This window comes from Vicugna pacos, chromosome 25 (assembly GCF_048564905.1).
Source record: "Vicugna pacos chromosome 25, VicPac4, whole genome shotgun sequence".
NCBI classification, from domain to species: Eukaryota; Metazoa; Chordata; class Mammalia; order Artiodactyla; family Camelidae; genus Vicugna; species Vicugna pacos.
Genome location: NC_133011.1, coordinates 16,507,668 through 16,531,123, shown reverse-complemented (window position 1 = coordinate 16,531,123; position 23,456 = coordinate 16,507,668). Strand labels below are relative to the sequence as shown.

General features: G+C 36.8%; 1 protein-coding gene across 2 annotated transcripts in view; it reads left to right on the top strand.

Annotated features, from left to right (window-relative positions):
* NUDCD1 (NudC domain containing 1) overlaps nucleotides 1–23,246 on the top strand; it is a 64,943-nt gene extending 41,697 nt beyond the window's left edge. For both annotated transcript variants that reach the window (XM_015245534.3, XM_072949621.1), the window contains 2 exons: nucleotides 18,678–18,837; nucleotides 20,891–23,246. In XM_015245534.3, the coding sequence (XP_015101020.1) occupies nucleotides 18,678–18,837; nucleotides 20,891–21,183 (453 nt within the window). In that variant the 3' untranslated portion in view covers nucleotides 21,184–23,246. The remainder of the gene's footprint in view (nucleotides 1–18,677; nucleotides 18,838–20,890) is intronic.
* The last annotated feature ends 210 nt before the right edge of the window (nucleotides 23,247–23,456 follow it).

Here is a 23,456-nt window from a genome sequence, read left to right as displayed (position 1 = left end):
ATATATAACAACCTGACATCTAACTTTTCTTCTCACTGTCCTTCCCTAACCTTTTTTGGATACTTAACTTTTTTAAATTAATGGCTGAACATAATAACACTCAAAGGAGTTATAAAAATGAGCATTTTTAGATTATACTTATGTAGACAGATGAGGTGGAATGGCAGAAGATCAGTGGCTAGAAAGCAGTGTCATTGAAGTTTGTTCCAAAATTACTTACATCTTACGATTAACTTCTGCATCTGCTCTGCTTTCCTTCCCATCATTCTGTGACACCAACAACTTCTAAAAAGAGAGATGACATTTTGCTTATTACCAGAGTCTAACACCTACCAAAGGTCCTGATTCTGGTAGGTGCTTAAAAAATATTTTTTTTTAAACATTTTTTATTGATTTACAATCATTTTACAATGTTGTGTCAAATTCCAGGGTTCAGCACAAGTTTGCAGTCATACATGGACATATACACATTCATTGTCACATTTTTTTCTCTGTGAGCTACCATAACATTTTGTGTATATTTCCCTGTGCTCTACAGTATAACCTTGTTTATCTCTTCTACAATTTTGAAATCCCAGTCTGTCCCTTCCCGCCCTCCGCCCCCTGGCAACCACAAGTCTGTATTCTCTGTATATGAGTCTATTTCTGTCCTGTATTTATGCTTTGTTTTTGTTTGTTTTTGTTTTTGTTTTTTAGATTCCACATATGAGCGATCTCATATGGTATTTTTCTTTCTCTTTCTGGCTTACTTCACTTAGAATGACTTTCTCCAGGAGCATCCATGTTGCTGCAAATGGCATTATGTTGTCAGTTTTTATGGCTGAGTAGTATTCCATTGTATAAATATAGCACATCTTCTTTATCTAGTCACCTGTTGATAGACATTTAGGCTGTTTCCATGTTTTGGCTATTGTAAATAGTGCTGCTATGAACATTGGGGTGCAGGTGTCTTTTTGAAGTAGGATTCCTTCTGGATATATGCCCAAGAACAGGATTCCTGGGTCATATGGTAAATCTATTCCTAGTCTTTTGAGGAATCTCCATACTGTTTTCCACAGTGGCTGCACCAAACTGCATTCCCACCAGCAGTGTAGGAGGGTTCCCCTTTCTCCACAGCCTCTCCAGCATTTGTCATATGTGGATTTTTGAATGACAGCCATTCTGACTGGTGTGAGGTGATATCTCATTGTAGTTTTGATTTGCATTTCTCTGATAATTAGTGATATTGAGCATTTTTTCATGTGCCTTTTGATCATTTGTATGTCTTCCTTGGAGAATTGCTTGTTTAGGTCTTCTGCCCATTTTTGGACTGGGTTGTTTATTTTTTCTTATTGAGTCGTATGAGCTACTTATATATTCTAGAGATCAAGCCTTTGTCGGTTTCATTTGCAAAAATTTTCTCCCATTCCGTAGGTTGTCTTCTTGTTTTACTTATGGTTTCCTTTGCTCTGCAGAAGCTTGTAAGTTTCATTCGGTCCCATTTGTTTATTCTTGCTTTTATTTTTACTAGGAGAAAATTTTTGAAATGTATGTCAGATAATGTTTTGCCTATGTTTTCCTCTAGGAGGTTTATTGTATCTTATCTTATGTTTAAGTCTTTGATCCATTTTGAGTTGATTTTTGTATACGGTGTAAGGGAGTGTTCTAGCTTCATTGTTTTACATGCTGCTGTCCAGTTTTCCCAACACCATTTGCTGAAGAGACTGTCTTTATTCCATGGTACATTCTTGCCTCCTTTGTCGAAAATTAGTTGACTAAAAGTTTGTGGGTTCATTTCTGGGCCCTCTATTCTGTTCCATTGGTCTATATGTCTGTTTTTGTACCAATACCATGCTGAGTACCAGAGTGTACCTCACACCTACCAAAGGTCCCGATTCTGGTAGGTGCTTAAAAAATATTTTTAGACTGCTCTCTCGGTGACAATCATAAAAATTATTTCAGCTCCATCTTGGATTTGAAGAAATTTGCATCACCTTAATGTCTTCCCTTCTTTCTCAGTCACTCCTCTAACTGAATAGTAAACAGAGTTTTTGGTCAGATTATTTTATGCAATTTGGGCACTGATCCAAAGCCCAAATAATAAACTTGAGCTTTACTTCCTAGATGTTGTTTAGTTCTGACATAGTTCCATAGATAACTCTAGATAACATAGAAGAGCCTTCACACAATTACTCTGTACTGTCTTGGATTTTAGAGAATCACTCTTACATGTGACTGATCAGAGACTCCTCAGTCTGACTAACTGTAGATTATTTATCCTTGAGGAGTCTGGCCTGTCTTCCTAAATTTATAGTCAAGAAGCTGTAACTTTTAGGTACTGTTTCCTGCCTAACATTTATAGGGAAGGCACCTGATCTTAGATGTCATAAAATGTTACTGTTTAGCTTAGCTTCTCTGAGGATTTCAGTTCATCTGAGTACAGCAGTACTAAGTAGTGTTGATCAAGTAGTTTAATGTTGTTCACTGCAAGGCATCTGGTTAATGATACCTCTCTTCCTTGTGTTTAAGCATGTTGAAAATGAACACCAAGAAGTAACAGAAGGGAACCAAAATAAAATATTTTATTATTGACAAATTACGGTACAAAAGCCTCATCTACTGACTAAATCCTAGAATTTGGCAGATTTAACCTTAGTAACAGGCAGTGCCAAACCAGGTCTGGCTGTCCCTGGTGGGACAGTGGAAACATCTTACTCTCTGAGGCCTCTAGCTCCCTAGAGAAAAAAGTTGACAAAACTGAGCAGAATATACTCAGGATTTTCTTATATTTACCAAACAAATGCCTGTTTACTCCTTAGGAATTTATAGAAGGTGAAGTGCCACAGCTGTGGATCTTCTTAGTGTCACAGATAGAAATATCAGGAATGGGGAAGAAGTATAATACATAAATAAACAGGGATGATCCTTCTAACTTGGAAGAAACTTCAGATCTGTAGAACTGTATTTCATCTCTACTTGCAGATGTGCTGGGCCAGGCTAAGGTTGATGGGGTTTATATGAGATCAAAGATAGATCCAGTATTAGAAACTAGGTCTATGGGCTTCCTGTGTACTTCACCATAATTTCCCCTAAACACCAAGATAATAAATTACAATTCTGAGATTCTAAACTGCTACAAACAGTCCAAACTTCTGAATAAAATGTGTTCCTAAAGAGCATGAATGATAGACTTGTTAAAAGCAGGTTCCACCTTCAGAAACGTAAGAAATATATAAACAATCCTTCCTTATACCATAGTTTATGATATTTGATTAACTATTTGTAGGATTTTCTACTTACTTTTAAACTTTTTAATTAGTTTTAAGTGTTAATATCTCATTCAAATCCAATAATATATTCTTCTACTCTTGTCATAAAGTAATTGACCAAATATAGGTGAGTGTATTTCTGGGCTCTATTCTGTTCCATTGATCTGTGTGTATGTTTTTATGTCAATACTTTACTGTTTTGATTACCGTAGCTTTGCAGTATAGCGTGAAATCAGGAGGCATGATGCCTCCAGCTTTGTTATTTCCCAGAATTGCCTTGGCTATTTGGGGTTTTTGTGGTTCCATACAAATTTTAGGATTGTTCTATTTCTGTGAAAAAATCCATTGGAATTTTATAGGGATTGCATTGAATCTACAGATTGCTTTGGGTAGTAGGGACATTAACAATATTCTCCCAATCCATGAGCACAGAATATCTTTCCACTTCTTTATGTTTTGAATTTCTTTCGTTAGTGTCTTACTAGTTTTCAGTGTACAGGTCTTTCACCTTGGTTAACTGTATTCCTTGGTATTTTATTCTTTTTGATAAAATTGTAAATGGGATTGTTTTCTTCATTTCTCTTTCTGATAGTTTATTATTAGTGTATAGAAATGCAACAGATGTCTGCATATTGTTTTTGTACTTTGAATTTGTTTATTAGTTCTGGCAGTTTTCTGGTGGAGTCTGTAGGGTTTTTAGATGTAATATCATGTCCCATCTATAAAGTGACACTTTTACTTTTTACTTCTCTATTTGGATGTCTTATATTTCTTTTTCTTGCCTGAATGCTCTGGCTCAGATGTCTAGTAGTATGTTTCACAGACGTGGCCAGAGTGGGCATCCTTGTCTTGTTCTTGATCTTAGAACAAAGCTTTCAACTTTTTACCACTGAGTAATGATGTTAACTAGGGAGGTTGTTATGTATGGCTTGTATTATGTTGAGGTATGTTCCTTCTATACCCAGCTTGAGGGTTTTTTAAAATAGAGGGATGTTGAATTTTGTCAAATGCTTTCTGCATATATTTGAGACAATGACATGATTTTTTATCCTTCATTTTGTTAATGTAGTGTATAATCACATTTTTTGATTCATATCTATAGTCCTGTGGGACTGCAAGCATTAAGTCCCACTGTCCACCAGAGCCAGATTATCTAGAGGTGTACCCTGGGTGACAGGCGCAGAAATTGGGGTGCCAGATGAGCATACCAGCTCCTTTCCTGGAGATACCAATGACCTGGAGTAAGGCAGAGGAATGCTCAAAGATGGCAACGCCCAGCTGCTGTCCCCAGAGAGCACCTCACTAGGCCTCTAGATATGTGTCAACCTGCCACTAATCTGAAGCTTTAGGACAGAGGCCTTTTTCACAGAAAGACTAGATGTGTTTCCGTCTACCATCTGTGTTGTGCCCTGGTAGCAGCAGCCAGCCAGGAACTGTCTCTAATTGCTACAGTCCCGTGGCACCAGGAACACAAACCCCTCTAGCTGCCAGAACCAGGCAATCACTGAGCATCCCCTGGGCAGCAAAATCCTGGGTGCCAGATGTATGTACAAGGGTCCCTCTGGGAGATGCTGGCGCTCTGTAACAGAGGGAGAGCACAGAGACACAGCTCTCGCCCTCTCAGGCCTCTGAAGAGGGTTGTCGTTAGCCCTTAGATGTGTGTTTAATTAGCAGCTTGCTCCTGTGACCAGCTATGAAGATAAGCTCTTTCACAGAGAGACTGGACACCTCAGTCTGTTGCCCCTCTATTTTGCCTGGGTTGTTGCAGCTTGTTAAGAACTTCTCCATTTGTTATTGTCCTGTAGGACCCACAAGTGTAAGCCCCTCTGGCCACTAGAGCCAGGTGATCTGGATGTGGCCCCCAGGCAGCAGCTGCAATAACTGGGGCACCAGACGAGGGTATTAGTTCCTTTCTGGGAGATAAGTACAACCTGGAGTGAGGCAGAGGGAAAGTGCAAAGATGTCACCTCCCGTCCTCCATCCCTGCAGTGTATTTCAGTAGGCTCCTAGATGTGTGTTGAATTAGATGCCTGATCCTCCAGGGGAGCAGGTGAGTTCAGTGTGTTTCTACATTGCCATCTTGAACCAGAACCTCCTAAAGACTTCTCAGTTGAGTTGAGGCCAAAGATTCTTTTTACAATGATAAGCACTGATTTTTCTATTATTAGTCATGTTTATAAACATAGGCAAAGATTGAAGTAAAAATGCCTAATAAACATTGATGTTTGAGAATAAGTGGAATGGTTATAACTAGAACAATTCCAACAAGTACTGAGTCCGTCTCTTTCTAAAGGCAGATTTGGTTTGTCAGTGCATTGTATGAAAGTCACGGTCTAGCTGGTCAAGTGTAGCTTGTTCAAAAAATAGTTTCTTGTGATACCTAAGAGGGTACCAGTTGGCTTATCACTGGGGAAGGAAATGAAGGAGGCTATAATATCGTGGCTGTTCTGTGGTACATCTATTTTAGACATCGAATAGTACTGTATGGATAACTTATACACCTTTCTGCAATGTTTACTTCCAAGTTTCTCTTCTTGATTTCATTTATCATGACTTTGGACAATTTGAAATTACCTGTATATGGAAAGGTCAGTATATGTCCTTGTTTTAGGGGAAAAAAAAAGGTCAGAACTTATATTGCACATGATAGATTTTCTCAAATTATAAAATTCACTGGAAGAAATGTAAATCAGGGTTAGAATTTGGCATTTGCAAAGTAAAATGTTAAATGAATACATGTAGCAGCACAATAAAAGAGGAATATTAAATATCAGAACTGAAGAAGAAAAGTAATAAACTTTTTGGTCTCAGGACCCTTTTACATTCTCCTTGGGGTACTGAATTTATAATTTATTTGATCAGATTTGACCATAATAGAAATGAAACTGTAATAATTTCCCTGCTTTCATGCTCAAAGTAGGTATATGTCTCTGTAACAGTGTCTGAAGGTGGGAGGAGACAAACCCTAGTGCTAGCTGGTACTATGTGGGGTGGACCTGAGGCTGCCACCAGATCGGTGAGGAGATACTCTTCTGGAAGAGTTAGCTGCCCAAATGTGCTCTGGTTGTTGCTATGAACCATCTTTCCTGGACTCAGTCTGCAACCCTCTCCCCAAGTCTTCCTTATCACCAGGCAATAAAATAGAGGACCATTTATTGCCTGACTGGCCATACAACTTGGTCAGCATATTTTCTACCAATTCCCACCAACTTCCCTCAAATTGTGTAAATTGAACCATAAAGCCCTCATATTTTCTATTTAAGAGAGCCATGTCTCTGTCTGCATCCTTTCTTTCTCTCCAAAATGGCATTGGGTTGAGATTTTTACCTTTCCAGCAAAGTAACAAATTAGCTGTTAAAAGACATGAGACGCTTAGGTTAGAAACAAAGGACAGTTTATTACTGACAGCAGTAATGTTAGCCAGAGTATCAACGTTTGGACTAATTCCCTGAGCCACACTTCCCACAGAGTAACACGGAGATGGCCAGTAAGCTTGCCTGTCCTTGCTCAGGAGAGAGTGATTATCTTTACTGGACAGTAAACAAGCCTACCTTTTGCTCTGGAGGGACACAATATATCTTCCAAAGTTGTTTGCTCTAAAAGCACCTTGAAACAGTAGTCTAGAACAAAGGGTCACATTAGTGCCTTTGCTGGAAAGATTTGCAAAAATGCAAGAGCCCTTAAGGACAGCTGTCTCTCTGCAGGTTAAGCCTCAGGTACACAGTAATGCTGGTGTCATAATACGAGTGTGATTTAATTGAAAGCATTTCAGTTTCTTTTAGGGCTGTGAGAATGTAATGGGTAATGCCAGTTGTTTGTTGACAGTTGTTATTATTGACATTACCTATGATCGACCTGCTTGGGATAGTCTTCAATTCCCTTTTTACCTTCTGTTCTCTGAAAGAAAAGATAATTTTAGTTGCATATCACATTTCTTGATTCTTGAAATTTTTACATAATATTAAGCCCTCAATCCACTAGAATTTAGCCTTTCCCTTGAGATATCAATGAGATCATTAACTTGACTGGCAAAATTTTTTCTTAGAATCTGTGTTCTGAGCATAAACTGAGCATCTTTGCAGGAAGATACTCTTCCTAGAAGTTTTGTTCCAGACAAATACTGAATAAACTTACCTAGAATCTTAATGACAGGATATTTTCAGAAACTGTCCCAAATGACAGTTCCGGTTGCAACACCTTTTATCAGACAGCCTTTAGCTCTTTTCCCAGGGAGACTGCCCCTCAAACACCAGATAACAGAAAGTACATGTTTCTACCTGGAGGGATTTGTAGATACTTGTTAATGCAGTTAGTTATTTTTATCATTTGCCATGTATTTTGTGGGCTTGACTGTGTTATAGACAATAGCCTAACACATGAATACAGTAACAAGGGTAACAATACAGTGGGGAAAAGAAAAGATGGTCAAAATAAATGCTCTTGGTCTGTTAGATGTCCATAAGAAAAATAATTTGACACTGACATCATTCTATATGCAAAAACCAATTACTGATGGATTGCATGTCCAACCATGAAACAGTAAATAAAGCATATTAGAGGAAAACCGACATTTTTGTGGTCTTGGAGTAGGTAAAGATTATTTGAACTGGGCATGTAAAGCACTCACTGAAAAAATAATTTTGATCCAAATGAACATCTTAAGAAATCTGTTTATTAAAAGTTGCCATTATGAGAGTGAAAAAAACAGTGGGGAGAAGATATTTGTAATACATGTTTAACAAATGATTCATATCTAGAACAGGGGTCAGTAAACTACTGGTTACTGATTACCTACAGCCACCTGGTTGGTAAAAAAAGTTTTATTGGAACACAGCCGTAGACATCCATAGACATTTACTCCTGTGTTGTCTGGCTGCTTACACACTGCATCAACAGACCTGAATAGTTCTAACAGAGACCCTATCGCCCCTAGGCCTGAAATATTTGCTGTCTGGCCCTATAATAAAAAGTTTGCTGATCTCGTCTTTAGACAGTCCTATACTGGTTTGATTTCTATAGCTGTATAGTGGGTCTTGATTTCAGATACTGTTAGTTTTGATCTTTGTCTTTGTTTTCCTGAATTGGTTTGGTTTTTGTAAAAACTTCACAATCAGCTTTTCAGTTTGTACAAAAACACCTGCTGGGATTTTCATTGGAATTGCATTGAATCTGTAGATCAGCTTGAGGAGAACTGACATCTTAATAATATTGAGTTGTGTCATTTATGAATATTACATGTCTCCATTTATTTAGGTTTTTCTTAATGTTTCTTAGCAGTGTTTAAGTTTTTAGTGTTAAGTTTAATACCAGTATTTCATATTTTTTGATGCTATTGTGATTAGTGCATTTTTTAAAATTCCCTGTTGGCTTTGTGTTTTACATAGAAATAAGGTTGATTGACTTTATATTGTAACTTTCATAAATTCTCTTTTTCTACGTGCTTTTTTGGTAGATGTGTCAGTATTTTTATGTGCACGATAATGTCTGAATAAAGACAGTTTAACTTATTCCTTTCCAATCTGTACACCTTTTCTTTGTCTTGCCTTACTGTACTAGGTAGGACATCAGATGCAATGTTGAATTTCAATGATGAGAGCAGAAATCCTTGTTCCTCATCTTAGGAGGAAAGATTGAGTGGTTTATTCATAAGGGATTTTAATCTATGGTTTTCCTGTAGTTTTTAAATTCATCTTTGGATACTGGTAGTCCTGTCCTCATAATATGAATTGAGAGGTTTTATTTTCTGAGAGAGTTTGTATAGGATGGGCATTATTTGCTCCTTAAATGTTTGGTAAAATTTACCACTGTGCCTGGAAACCATCTGTGTGCCTGCAGGTTTTTGGGAGAAGGGTTTTAATTATGAATTTGACTTCTGTAGTAGGTATAGGGCCATTCCAATTTTTCTGATTCCTTAGCTTGTTTTGATCATTGTTGTCCTTCATATTTTGGTTTATAGTTTTGAATGAGAGATGTTTTTGGTTTTGGTACTCCTGCCTTCCCTAGATCTTTTGTAATTCCTCCTGAGTTTGCTTCCATCCCCCAGATCTTTACATGAGAGTACATCGGTACCCACAGACTGAAGGCTTAAACAACAGAAATTTGTTTTCTCACATTTCTGAAGGCTAGAAGTCTGAGCATGGTTGGCTTCTTTTGGAATCTCTCTCCTTGGCTTGTAAATCTCTGTGTTCTGCCTTTGTCTTCACATGGTCTTGCATTTGTGTGTCTGTGTCCTAATCGCCTCTTCTTGTAGAGGATACCAATCATATTGGATTGGGACCCATCCTGATGACCTCATTTTGATTTGATTACCTTTTTAAGGTCCTCTTTCCAAGTATATCACATTCTGAGGTACTGAGGGTTAGGATCTCAGCATGAATTTGAGAGGGCATACAACACAGCCCATAACTTTCAGTAATTATTAACATTTTGCTACATTTTTTCTGTTTTTCCATTTTTCTTTTGCTTTCATTTTTTTTAAACTGAAGTACAGTTACAATGTGTTAATTTTTGGTGTACAGCACAATGTCCCAGTCATGCACATACATGTATTTGTTTTCATATTATTTTTCAAGTTATTACAAGATATTGAATATAGTTCCCTGTGCTCTATAGAAACAACTTGTTTGTCTATTTTTATATATAGTGGCTAACATTTGCAAATCTCAAACTCCCAAATTTATCCCTTCCCACCCCCTTTCTCCAGTAACCATAAGGTGGTTTACTGTGTCTGCGAGTCTGTTTCTGTTTTGTAGATGAGTTTAGGGTCCTCTTTCTTTTTTTTTTTAGATACCACATATGAATGATACCATATAGTATTTTTCTCTCTCTGGCTTACTTCAGTTAGAATGGCAATCTCTAGGTCTATCCGTGTTGCTGCAGATGGTGTTGTTTTATTCATTTTTATGGCCGAGTAGTATTCCACTGAACAAATCTACTAAATTGATTTTGCTACCAAGGTTGAGACCCATAGTTTAAAAAACACTGCCCTCCAGTATTTGATTATCATTTTATACCATTTTTTCCCTAGTTCACTTAAGGCACACTGGCCTTCATGCTATTCCTCATTCTAAACATGCTCCCTGAGGGTGTCTGCATTTGTTACTCTGTACCTGGACTATGCTATCTTTTCTCATTTGTTCCCTTTATTCACACTTCTGTTCACATTGTTAGCTTCCATCCTTACTAACCTCTATGAACACAACCTCATTATCTACTTACCTGTTTGCTCTCTTCCCCCCCCACCCCCGGGGTTCTTTCTATTTTCTGATACATATTTCTGTTATCTGATATATTTATATACATTCTTCATTAGAATAGTCAGTGAAATTTGATATTAATTATGTTATGCACAGCTAAAGAGCCAACTTGGTTATTTTCAATAATGAAAGCAGATTTTTTTCTTGTATTTCTAAGTAATAGTTATTTTCTTTCTTACAACTTTTAGTAAAGTAAAAATGTAAGTGTATTTCCCTCAATTGCATTTTATACCCCTTTACTAAGATTTGACATCTTCCTATGCTACCATCTCTAGTTGGTATTAGAAAGTCTTTATATGGTTAACTTCATGAATGAGCATTCAAACAAAAATGTAACACAAGACTTTATAAGACTTTTCTTAATTTTTCAGACATCAATTTTAGACATACTACACATGTACAATTTATCAACACCACTTAACTGACCAAGCAGAATGTATACATAGTTTATAGTATGTGGGTTATCATACCTGAAATAGTGCCCAGCCAGGGACACACTCTGGTGATTGCTGAATAATTACTATAAAATTAGTTTTGGAAGAGCATGCAGTCCAGTGATTATGAACATGGGTTTGGAAGCACATCTGAATTTAAATCCCAGCTACCACTTAACTTCTTAACCTAAATGTCTTAACCTCTTGAGTTTGAGTTTCTTCTTCCATAAAATGGGATTGTATTTCCTGATTCTCAGGTAGTGAAGATTAAATAAGGCAGATGTGAAATAATAAGTATATATTGTTCTCAGCCCAGTTCCTGGCATCAAGCTCCTAAAACCTTTGTAATTCCCTAAGTGATAAGAGTTACTAGGACTCAGAGCATCTTTTGTTATTTGGTCTTTGATCCTGGTTCTTGACACAGAGCTCTTAAATCTCTTGGGATTTCTTGGGCCATAGGAGTGTCTTTCACTCTTCTTGGTGGGCTCCTGGACAGCTTCATGATTGGGGCTGGGCACCAGGAAGACTAAGCCATAATTAGAAGACTGGAACTTTGAGCAGTACACCCCACCCCATCCCCGTTCCCACCATCCTCGAGGGGAGAGGGACTGGAGACTGAATTAATGGTTGATCATGCCTGTGTGATGAAATGTCCATAAAAATCCCAAAAGGACAGGACTGCTGGACACATCAAGGTACTAGGAGGATGGCATGCCTGGCAAGGGAATGGAAGCTCTGTTGTCCTTCTTCCATGTCTTGCACTACACATCTCTTCCGTGTTTTGCTGCGTTCTGTGAGCCATGTTAGCAAATCACTAAACCCAAGAAGACAGCCGATAGAATTCTTGATTTATAGCCAATCAGTGAAAAGTACAGGTGATAACCAGGGATTTGTGATTGGCATCTAAAGTGAGGGGTCGGGTAGGGGAAGCAGAGCAGTCCTGTGCCCTTAACCTCTGGAATCTGATGCCATCTCCACGTAGATTGTATCAGAACTGCTGGATGTGTGGAAAACCTATATATCTGGGGGCAGAAGATTTTGAGCATGGTGGTATTATGAGAGTAAAGGAGAAACACAGGGAGTGTTTTTCCTTATACAGCAGTAGATACAGATCAATTCACTGCTTCATGCATGGTAAGAACAAAGTAAATTTTAGTAATTTATTCTATGTACAGAATATAAATTGAGTTAAATTTTCATGTCATTAACTTTTCAATCTTGCCTCCCAACAAGTATTTATGAATGGATAAAACCTTTTTCTTAATACTATTCAATTTAATTTGGTAATAGCAGTGATTAAAGGTTGTTTAAATGTATTCACTTTGACATTTAATCTTCAGAAGTCTTTAATTGCTAAGTGTTCTACCAAGAAAAGAAAAAGACAATCAATTGACTACTTGAAATTCATGTTACAGGTTTTTCTCTAGAGAATATTTTATTGTAATCTCCACTGGTGCTTTAAAGATAAATACAACCTCTTCTATAATGAACATTACTGTGGAAGAAATGTGGAGTTATATTTTATTGGTCAAAGGACTTATGGATTTAAGAGGGTTTTTTGAGGCAATAAGATTACTTGGCATTAACAAAGGATGAGTTTTCTAAACAAAATAAATTGTCTATTATAAATTAATTCTTTTCATTTAATTGCTAAAACAGTATTTAGAGCTTTTTTTTAATGGAATCATTAAAATTATTTTCCCAACTTATGTAGAGCATTCTGAAGAGAAAGTAACATTTTATTGATGTGTAAACATTACTTACTATGCTGTATAAATCTATAGTCATGCTTCTTTACTACCCTTAGAAGCATTTGGAGTAAGTTGGGTTCTTATGCCTACACTAAGTAGTCTCAGTCTACTTCACTTTAAAAATTTCATTTCTGGCTGTACATGATTTTTGTTCTTTGCGCTGTTAATAAGCTGTTGAGTCCTTCCTATTCTTACCTTTGACAGTGTCTGCCCAAAATAGTCATCCTTTTCCTTTTTTCTTACCTGCTGGCCCATTAAGCTCTTGGCTACCAAGTTGTGAACTAGTGGGATTTGTGGCATCTGTTCTTGTCTATTCAGGGACCCTTTGAACATTATGTTGTTCATCTTCAGGTAACTGCCCTTGCCAGACAGTGGATAATGTCTTATTTCCCCTCTTTTGTCTGCTTCAAATTAATGATGTCTTTGTTGTTCTTCAAACATTTTTTCTTATATTGATTTTTTTGTTTCTAAAGGATCATACAAGAGTATGCTTAATTTTAATTGTACTTTTTAATTTGTGCACTTCATTCTCATCTAATTCACTTAGCAAAACTAGTTTTGCTGAGTTTGTAATCTTAATTCTGTCTTCTTTTGTCGGGATTTTAGAGGTTGCAGAGAATAGAAAAGACCTCTGGTTATCTCAAGACATAGCTATTTAGTGTGAACATACGTGGAGACTATAAGGAATAGTGTAAACAATCTCTAGATCTCATAGAGGAATAGAAGGTCATTCTGTAAACAAATGCATTTGCAAGTTAGACCTAAAGGAGAAGTGGAATATTGTTTTGAGAACAGCACATAAGCAGATTACGTTGTCATCAGAACTGTCTCTCGAGACTCTCCGTTTGTGCTATGCTGTATGATCACACCAGCATCTGCCGCTGCTCATACCTCTGCCTGTTACTCACTTCCTGCCTCATATCATGAGTTCTGCTTACTGTAGGCTCCCTGGGGATGTCTTCTGCCTCTTTCTTATTTACTGTACTATGTGTTTATTGTTTATTTTTCCCATTTAAACTTCCCAAAGAGGAGGATTTAGTGTTTGGGGCCGGCCACCATCCAGTATGGGAAGCACTTTTTTAAGAAAACACTTCAGTCTGACCATTTCATAGATCTGTGTTACCTTTAAGTTAGCTTTCCACCCTTGATTCTGTTAGTAGGAGCCAGGAGTGTGGGATCCTACAGGTTTGCCTGCTTGTGGATCCTCTTGTGGGATATTGGACTATCACCAGTCTGCACATCATAAGTGGCTTGCTTTTTAGGCAAGTTTATAGTGAGCAAGGGAATTCCAGGTCACTCTGGGGTGTAAAAAGCTGGAAGGAGTGTACACTACCAGTGTAACAAGAAAAGGCTGGATAATCTGTAGAATCAGAGAGCTGAGGTTACAGGGCAACCAACTTGAAATCCAAGGAAAAACAGTTGCCACCAAGGAGAGCCTGGATAGGAGAGCTGGGTAATATGAACTTGGGAAGAAGAGTTGCCATATAAGTGGGCAAGAAGAATTCCAAAACTGCTGAGGGTTTAGTAGGGGCTACCAACAAAGTAGTGAACCCATGGCATTCACAAGTCCTCTTTATGGACCTTGCCCAGGGCCTGATGAGAAAGACTGGGAACAGGAGACGAGAGAAAAGCCACCCTGGTGATGCAGGGGTGGAGGGAAGTATCTTCTGCTTGGAAAATGCATGAAGCCCTACCTGGATTATTTTCCTTAAGTAAGTAACAAAAGCTTTAAGCTGCTGAGGGAAGAGCATCAATCTTAGCATCTTAAGGAAAGGCTCAGAAGAAGACACAAAATTTTTCAACACTGTCTGTGTCTCAGGGAGGGGCAAGAACTCAAGCATAGACTATTAGAATTCTCCCACCATTGGAGGTGAGGCAGTATCACTGAAAAAGCCCAAACCCTGAAACCCAAAGACACAAGGCCCAACTGAGTGAACCAAGACAGTGGAGAATCCTCTGCCTCTATCCTCCCTAACCCCCACCATCAGGTTGGGAAGCACTGAGTAACAGGCAGTAATCTACCACTAGGGGAGGATAAGAGCATAGAGGCTCTGAAATGCAGATGCATAATGAAGGTCTAAGGTTAGGGGTGGAACAGTACAATTGAGGAAAATTCAGTCCCCACCAGAGTGCAAAGTGACACTAGAGGAATTTGAAGTTGGTGATACACTGAAGGTAACCACAGCAACAAAACTCAAGCTCAGATACCCGCTTTTCAGCCTCCCTCTGTCATAACCACCACACTAATGGCCTTCCATTCCCAGGCATGAATGCTGCTTACCTCAAGTCCGTTTTATATATCCAGTATTCAATCAAGAATTACAAGACACACAAAAAGAAGAAAAGAACATCCTGCTTATCAAGAAACAGAGCAGAAAATGTAGCCAGACTCAGCGATGAACCCCTATTTTGCAACTACTAGACAAGGAATTTAAATTAACTGTGGTTCATATGTTAAAGGCTTTAGTAGAAAAGATTAATGAATACAGAATTTTAGCAGAGAGAAACTGTAAAGGAGTTGATTGAAAATGCTAGAAATTAAAAAAAAAAAACAAACCCACAGCAACACAAGAATGCCTTCAGCAGACTCATCCATGTACTCGGCACGTCTGAAGAAAAAAATCAGTAACCTCGAAGATCTGAAACCAAAAGGGGGTTCAGGGCGGGGCAGGATTAGAAATAAAAACATCAACAAAAACAAAACTTCCAAGAGCTGTGGGCAGTATCAGATGGTCTAACATACATCTAGTTGGAATCGCAGAAAGGGACATGGAATATTTACCAAAATAGACCATATTGTGGGCCGTGAAATAAACCTCAATAAATTTAAAAAATAAAAATCATGAGCAGTATTAACCTGTGAGGCATAGTGGAACTCACAAAGGAAGTTAGGAAATATTGTGAATCGAATGAAAATGAAACACAGCACATGTGGGATGCAGCTAAAGCAATGCTTGGGAATTTATAGCATTACCTATTATGTTAAAAAAGAAAGTCTTAATTTTATAGTTTAAGCTTCCATGTTGAACTAGGGAAAAAGCAGCAAACCAAATCTAAAGCAAGTAAGAGGAAGGAAACAAAGAGCAGAAATCAGTGACATTGAAAACCAAAGATAAAGAAAATCAATAAAACCATATGCTGATCCTTTGAAAAGATCAAAATCGATGTCTCTGGCCAGAATAACCAGGAAAAACAAATTACCAACATCAGGAATAAAAATGGACATGTCAGTACAAGTCCAAAAGACACTAAAGCATAAAATGAAATGTTAGTGAACATCCTATTTTCATATATTTGACAACTTAAGTGAAGCTGGTTCCTTGAACAACAAGCATTACCACAGTTCACTCAAGAAGAAACAGATAATGTTAGTAGTTCTGTATCTGCTAAAGAGATTGAATTTATTGTTAGAAACCTTCTGACAAATCTTCAGACCTAGGTTGCTTCACTGGTGTGTTCTACCAAATGAATAAGTAATACCAATTCTATACCAACTTCCAGAAAATAAAAGAGGAACACCTGCCAACTTATTATTTTATGAGGCCAGCATCACCCTGATAGCAAAGACACGACAACTAAAGAAAACGGGCGGTGGGCGGGGGGAACCCATCGATGCCTCTTATTAATACAGGCACAAAAATCCTCAGTAAAATATTAGTAAATAAAATCCAGCAATAAGTAAAAAGGATCATAAATACATCATGATCAGGTAGAGTTTACCCACGGAATTCAAGGCTGATTCAACATTCAGATATCAGTCAGTGTAATTCAGCAGACTAAAGTCAGGAATATTTGACTATTCTAGTAGATGCAGAAAAAGAATTGACAAAACAACATCCATTTACTATAAAAATGCTTAGCGAACTGGGAGTTTAAACTACCTGCCTCCTCGAAAAACCTAGAGTTAACATCTGGTAAAAAACCAGAATGCTTCCCGCTAAGGTTAGTAACAGGTGATGGTGTTTGCCCTCGTTACTCCTAGGCAGCCTCATGCTTGGAACTCCTAGCTAGTGCAGTGAGGCAAGAAAAGGTAGTAAAAGGTATAAAGACTTAAAAGTGGTTTTATTTTTCTCATGGAACCTCTTGATAAGATGTTATCTTAAAAGCAGTGTTTATATGCAGTTCCTTTATCCACTCTTAGCTTGCAACTTTTGAATGGAATTATAAGCTTGTTTTCTTAATGTGGCTGCTGAGCAACCTAATAAATATCCTACATCTTGAGTGGCATATCTTTTTATTTAGCTGTATGGAATACTTGATTTTAAAATGAAGAATAGGAACGCTAGAATTTATTAAGTAAGAGGCATATTACAAATTCTTTTACTACATAAAGGGAAGAAGTCTAAATTATCTCAATAGGAGTGGTTTACAGAAACAGACTCACAGACATAGAAAACAAACTTACAGTTACAGGGTCCAGGGAAGGGAATGGGAAGGGGTAAATTGGGGTTTGAGATTTGCAGATACTGCTATATATAAAATAGATAAACAACAGATTTCTATTGTATAGCACAAGGAACTATATTCAATATCTTGTAGTAACCTATAATGAAAAGGAATATATGTATGTACATGTATGACTGAAATATTATGCTGTACCCCAGAAATTGACACAACATTGTAAACTGATTATACTTCAGTTAAAAAAATTTTTAAAATAAGTAAATAAAAGGAGTGTTTTATCTCATAGTAAATTATGATTTGCAGTTAGTTACATCAGACTAGTAAATTATAGTTTGTTTTTAACTTCCAGAAACTTGATTTTGAGTATATAAAAGACCAGTTAGTTGGCAATGATTTTTGAAAATAAACCTCACTTAGCCAGTAATTATCAGGAGCAAAGGGAGAAGAGAAATCATCTGTCATCACTGTTCCAGCCTGTTACCTTCTGTAGGAACCAGCACTGGCCCCACCCAGGAGCCCTGTCCCTAGGTGTTGTTGGGTCAACACAAATTGGGCGGCTCCTCTGTCTCCGGATCCTCCTGTGACCAGCAGCCTGTGCTGGAAAGTCACTTCACAGGTTTTCCTATTGAGTATGGAGCAGGTCTCCACCTTTAATTGTAACCCAACATTTTATACTCCAGTCTGCTGTAAAACCCGTGGAAGCAGTTCAGTGTTTATCAAGTACTATGCATATTTTATGTTTTCTACACTTGTAATTTTTGTTGGTATTTCGGCATTTTTAACTTTGATAAACAGCATTTCAAATAAGAATATCACTTCAACCTCTTTCCATTAAAAGAAGTATTCTTATAAATGGAATCCAGTTATAAGTCTCAACTTTTGATGCGTTTGTATTAAAATGAATTTCTTTATCCATCATTATTGCAATAAAATTATTAACATATTGTTGACATTTTACTGTAAATAGTGTACCAAAGTAAATAATTTGTAAACAGATTTGAGTTTGAATCCCAGCATTGTGGTTTTCCTTTGTAGTCTAGAACAGGTTACTCAAGCTCTCAAGTATGATCTTTCATCTGTGAAGATAACAGCCTTGTGGGTTGTTGAGATTAATATTTGCGACATGCCTGGCATATAGAAGGCACTGATAAATCCTATAGCTGCCATTGTTCTTGGTAATTATTACAAGTTAGCATTTGTAAACTTCCTGTTTGTGTTCTGTGATTTAAAAAATATTCTGCTTGTAAAATTGTTGCTTTATATCATGTTTTAAACAAGTTACTAACAGTTGAGAAGTAGTTTAGTGTCGTGGTTAAGAACATAGACTTTGGATTCAGATCTCAGCTCCATGACTCATTACCAGGCGGGTCCTGGGCAAGTTACTTGCAGGCCCTGTGCATCACTCAACTCTAAGAGACCTAACAGTAGCACCTTCCTCCCAGGGGCATTACGAAGCATTCATCAGATTAGGTGAAGAGTTTAGACAGTTGCTGTCATATTGTTCTGTGTATCAATTGTCATCATTCTCATTAATAATAATTTGTTGTTGAGTAAATTGTTGGGTTTTGTCACTTTTAATTTTAGGTGAATCTTGGAAGCAACCAGTACCTTTTCTCTGTCATAGTAGATCCTAAAGAAATGCCCTGCTTCTGTCTGCGCCACGATGTCGATGCCCTACTCTGGCAGCCACGCTCCGGCAGACAAGATGATATGTGGGAGCATATCGCGACTTTCAATGCTTTAGGTATCAGCAAGCTCTTTGACAGCCTTTTCCATTATATGAAAAATTACAGTCATCTTAAGGTTTTTGTTTTTTTTGGTTTGTTTAAATTTGAGCTGCCCTAATTACATTTGGATTGATTTGTGCTATAATTTCATTCCTTATGCACAGTTGATGAACGTTAGTATTTCTGGAACAGCAGGACTAACCTGTTTTTATGCTTGTGTAGAAGATCAACACAGAGTAGAAATCTTAAGTGGTTATCTAACCACTTGAGTCACTCTAATCCGTTACTCACTTATTCCAGCTGAGCCGTGCAGTACTAGAAGATGAACAAGGGGTTTGACAATACCCTGCATGGAACTTGCATTCAGGTTTCTTCAGAGTTAAGTTCAGTCATCATAGAATTACTCTAAGGTAAAGCCCATTAGGAGACATCTTTCACGGAACTTACGTGTGAAACAGAGCCATTATAATGAAAACACTTATGAAAAAAGAAGATAAGCAGAAATGAAGTTTATTCTGTAGGATAAAAAATAAAATACTGGCTTTAAAACTAGGGCTTAAAACATTTTGAATTACATAATTGTAGACTTATGCAATAATTGATTTTATGTCAAAATATGTTAGTATTGTGTGGGAGAAATTTTTTTATATGAATTAACCACAGCTATTGCTTTACTGAAAGGTTATTTTAAGCCAGTAGCAGGAAGTAAAGTTACACATTTTGATTGCTATATATGCACAGCCCTAATCATAGAGATGTTTTTGATTATCCCTTATAGTTAATAATATAAGCCACTAAACTGGTTAATTCAGACTCCAAATAGTTGTTTATGACCTGAAATAAAGTTTGATTAATTAATCCACAGTTTCTACCCTCTCTACTAAAATCCCTGGTTTTTAATTCTCTATCCTCTTTTTAGTAAGAGGAAAGCTTTATCATAGCTTTCATGTGCTCAGAGCCTCCATTTATATCCCCCAGTTCCACAGTATAGAAGAATTCTATTATGCTTGAGTTTAAGTTAAATCAACATTACATTAGATATGTAGCCTCGAGATGTTACATACAGCATTTTGTCAGTTAGCCTGGAGAGCTAATTCTAGGCCACTAAGGGACGTTTCTACATCCTCTTTACTTTTTCTTCCTCAAGCCCTGCTTAATATTAAAAAACCAGCATGGATCTGCCTGTGCTCAGCGGTTCCTTTGCTCATTCATTATTTGATGAGGTTGATTTACATTCCTGTTAAGTTTCCTCTCTCACAAGCTATAACATTCAGTAATCATGTCCCAATCTGAAAATTCTAATTTCAGTACATAAATGCCCTTTTAAAATGTAAAAATGATTATTTTTAAAAATATAAAATTAAGATTTTTTTTTCAAAGTTTAATTAGTTTTCAAGGGCTATCTTAATGAAGGTTTTAAATTGGATGCTTGAATTTTCTTTTGAGCTTGTAATGGTGTCAGGGTTCTACTCCTGGGAGGTGAAGTACAGCAAACCCTGTTTGTTACAGGGTTGGTGCTGGTGTATAAAGATACCACTGACTGCGGAAGTAATGAGAGTGCACCGTGTGCATTAGTACCTTGGGGGGTGGGGTCTGCATTTTGCACACACTCCTGAAATAACTATAATAGTATCCTATGAACGTTTTCTCATTTATTTGATAAGAAAGAAGATGCTGTAATGCCACATTTGTGATTGATGAACCCAGTTATTAAATTGGCATTTAAAGAGATTTTGGCTTGCTTTTAGTGTGTTAGATGTTTAGTGTTTTAATTATTCATGGAAATTACATGGGAACTATGTTGTGCTTTTCCTGAAGAGATGAAACCCTATTTTGTTCCTTAGGCATTAATGCTTTATATTTTGTACCACTTGGTGCAAAATTTGGGAGCGATTGATGGTGGCTAATCCACTAATGGTTCAGAATTTAACCATTGTTGAGTATCTGTTGGCATATATTTTTAGTCATTTCAATTTGTAATAAATAATATGAAATATTAAATGTTTAGTCACAATTTTCCCCCTTCTGTGTAACATATAGTTTTTCTTTTTTTTGTCTATTTTTTGGCAGGCTACGTCCAAGCATCAAAGAGAGACAAAAAATTTTTTGCCTGTGCTCCAAATTACTCTTATGCAGCCCTTTGCGAGTGCCTTCGACGAGTTTTCATCTATCGTCAGCCCACTCCCATGTCCACTGTACTTTACAATAGGAAGGAAGGCAGGCAAGTAGGGCAGGTTGCTAAGCAGCAAGTAGCAAGCCTGGAAACCAATGATCCTATTTTAGGCTTTCAAGCAACAAATGAGAGATTATTTGTTCTCACTACCAAAAACCTCTTTTTAATAAAAGTAAATACAGAGAATTAATTACTCTGACATGTTGGCTTTTCTGTACTGAAAAATTATTCAGTGGTAGCTGGAAGGTGGGGCAGTTGTGCTGTGAGCTGTTAAGTTTTACTGTGTTAAATAAAGTTATCTCATATGAATTTATTTTTTAAAGGCTATTGGAAATATATTCAAGAGATTATGACTCTGTAAAAGCTATGGAATGAAGCTACAAATTTAGAGAAAATTAGCTTCTGTAAAAAATGTAAACATAGTATTATCAAGTATAATTATTTTTAAAAGCAGGCTAGAATCTCATCTTTTATATGAAAGATGTACAATTCATTATTTAAAAATAAAAGTATCATGTACACTTGTTAACTGATATAGTTTCTACTTCCGTACCTATATAGGTATAGGATAATAGTTAAAATGTTGACTCTTGTAAATACTTTTTAAGTGGACTGAATAGCGGGAGTTGAGGGGGAAATACAGCAGGAGTACAGCAAGTCTAATATTGTTAAAGTGTGCTGAGAGACCATAAGTGTTTTTCTGATTAAGTATAGCTTTAACTTTTATCAATTTGCTCTTCCACAGACATACATAGATGATAAGGTTCTACAAATACCGCTCTTATCCATTGGTATATAACAAACCACTCCAAAACTCAGTGGTTTAAAACAGGATGTTTTATAATTTTTCATAATTCAGTGACTTGACTGTCTCTATTCTACATGGCTTCTCCTCCTCCAGGAGGCTGGACTGTTTCTTTCCATGACAGAGAAACATTCCAAAAGGGCAGGCTCTAATGTATGTTTAAGAGTCTCTCAAGCTGCACTTCCATTATATTTGCTCGCCTTTCATTGGACAAAGGAAGTCACATGGTCAAAGCAAGTCTAGGGTCGGTATGAGAGGGAGTACAGAGGGATATAGACAGCAGGTGGTGTGTGTGATTTGCTGGGAGCCATTAATGTAATAATTATAATTTGCCCTTTCAGTTCTCCTTAGATTTCTGCAGTTAAGAAAAGGTAATCCTGTTTATACATTAAATATATTTTGCCATGAATTTTAGTTTCTCATTATTTCCTTGGATTTATTTTGGTTTTCATTTACCTGGAAAATTAACTTTTATACCATTTTTGTATGTTTCTTACATAAACTTCGAGTTAAATTTTGTATTCTATAGAATTGAGACTTTAAGAGGCAGAAAATGAAGAGAAAAAATATAAGATAGGCAAGAGATTTAGGAATGAATGTTTCCTACCTTCTCAAGTGTTTGGCTGAATTAAATTTTCATGAAAGAGTAAGAAGTAAGTTTGAGAGACAAAAAAGGAGGAAAAGGATAAGGATTACATGCATGTTCTAAACACTGTCAGAATGCAGTTTCCTAGAGGAAATGCTAGAGGAGAAGTTAGGCAAGTCCTGAGAACTAGCAGTGACAGTGGAGCCCTACTAGTACCCTGTCAGTGGTGTGGTCTCTTTCCCAGTACTGTCAAGCATCGTGAGATCATGAACATGGGAGGGGGGTGCAGTCGGGCTGAACCAAAAAAACAAAGCAGTGATATTTCCAGAACTTTTTACTGTCATTGTAAAATGTAATGAAACAAGACTATTTAGACAGTGAACTACTAAAAGCCTTTATTATGTGACAGTAGGCTTAAGTTTTCTTTAAAATTTACCTCAAAGATCATACATACCCTCTTAGGGTATATAAGAAAAATGCAGATTAATGTGGTGCTTAATTAACCATATGACAATGTATATATGCAAATATCCATGTAGTAATTTTCTTTACTTTGTATATGTGACTTTTAACGTGATTAATGTTGAATTGAAACCTGTCAGGATAATTAGTCTTAAATATTGTTGCATATTGATCTGTGTTGAGAGTAAGAGGTCTAGAGCTGTGATTCCAAGCCATATTTTCTTAAAATATGTCAAGGATTCCACAAACATATAGCTCAGCTTAATGTTCTAAACTTTTTAAAATAATAAACACATTTAAAGGAAGTATATACAGTAAGTGCTGTGAATGTACTACCTTGTGTTTTGTTGATTTTATCATAAATTATAAGTGGGAATTTATAAAATATTTATAATAGTAATGAAGTAGTACTTTATGTGTTCTTCATGTTGAGTCATTTAACAATATTCATTATATCTGCATGTTTAGTAAGCATCAGCTATGTAACCATAACATGGTATTTTCAGTGCTAAGGATAATTCAACATTAAGTTAGAAACAAAAACTCTACATTCCAGTGATTTCCAGGTGAAATTTCTCTTTGATTAAAAAAAAAGTGGGTGAGGGTAGGT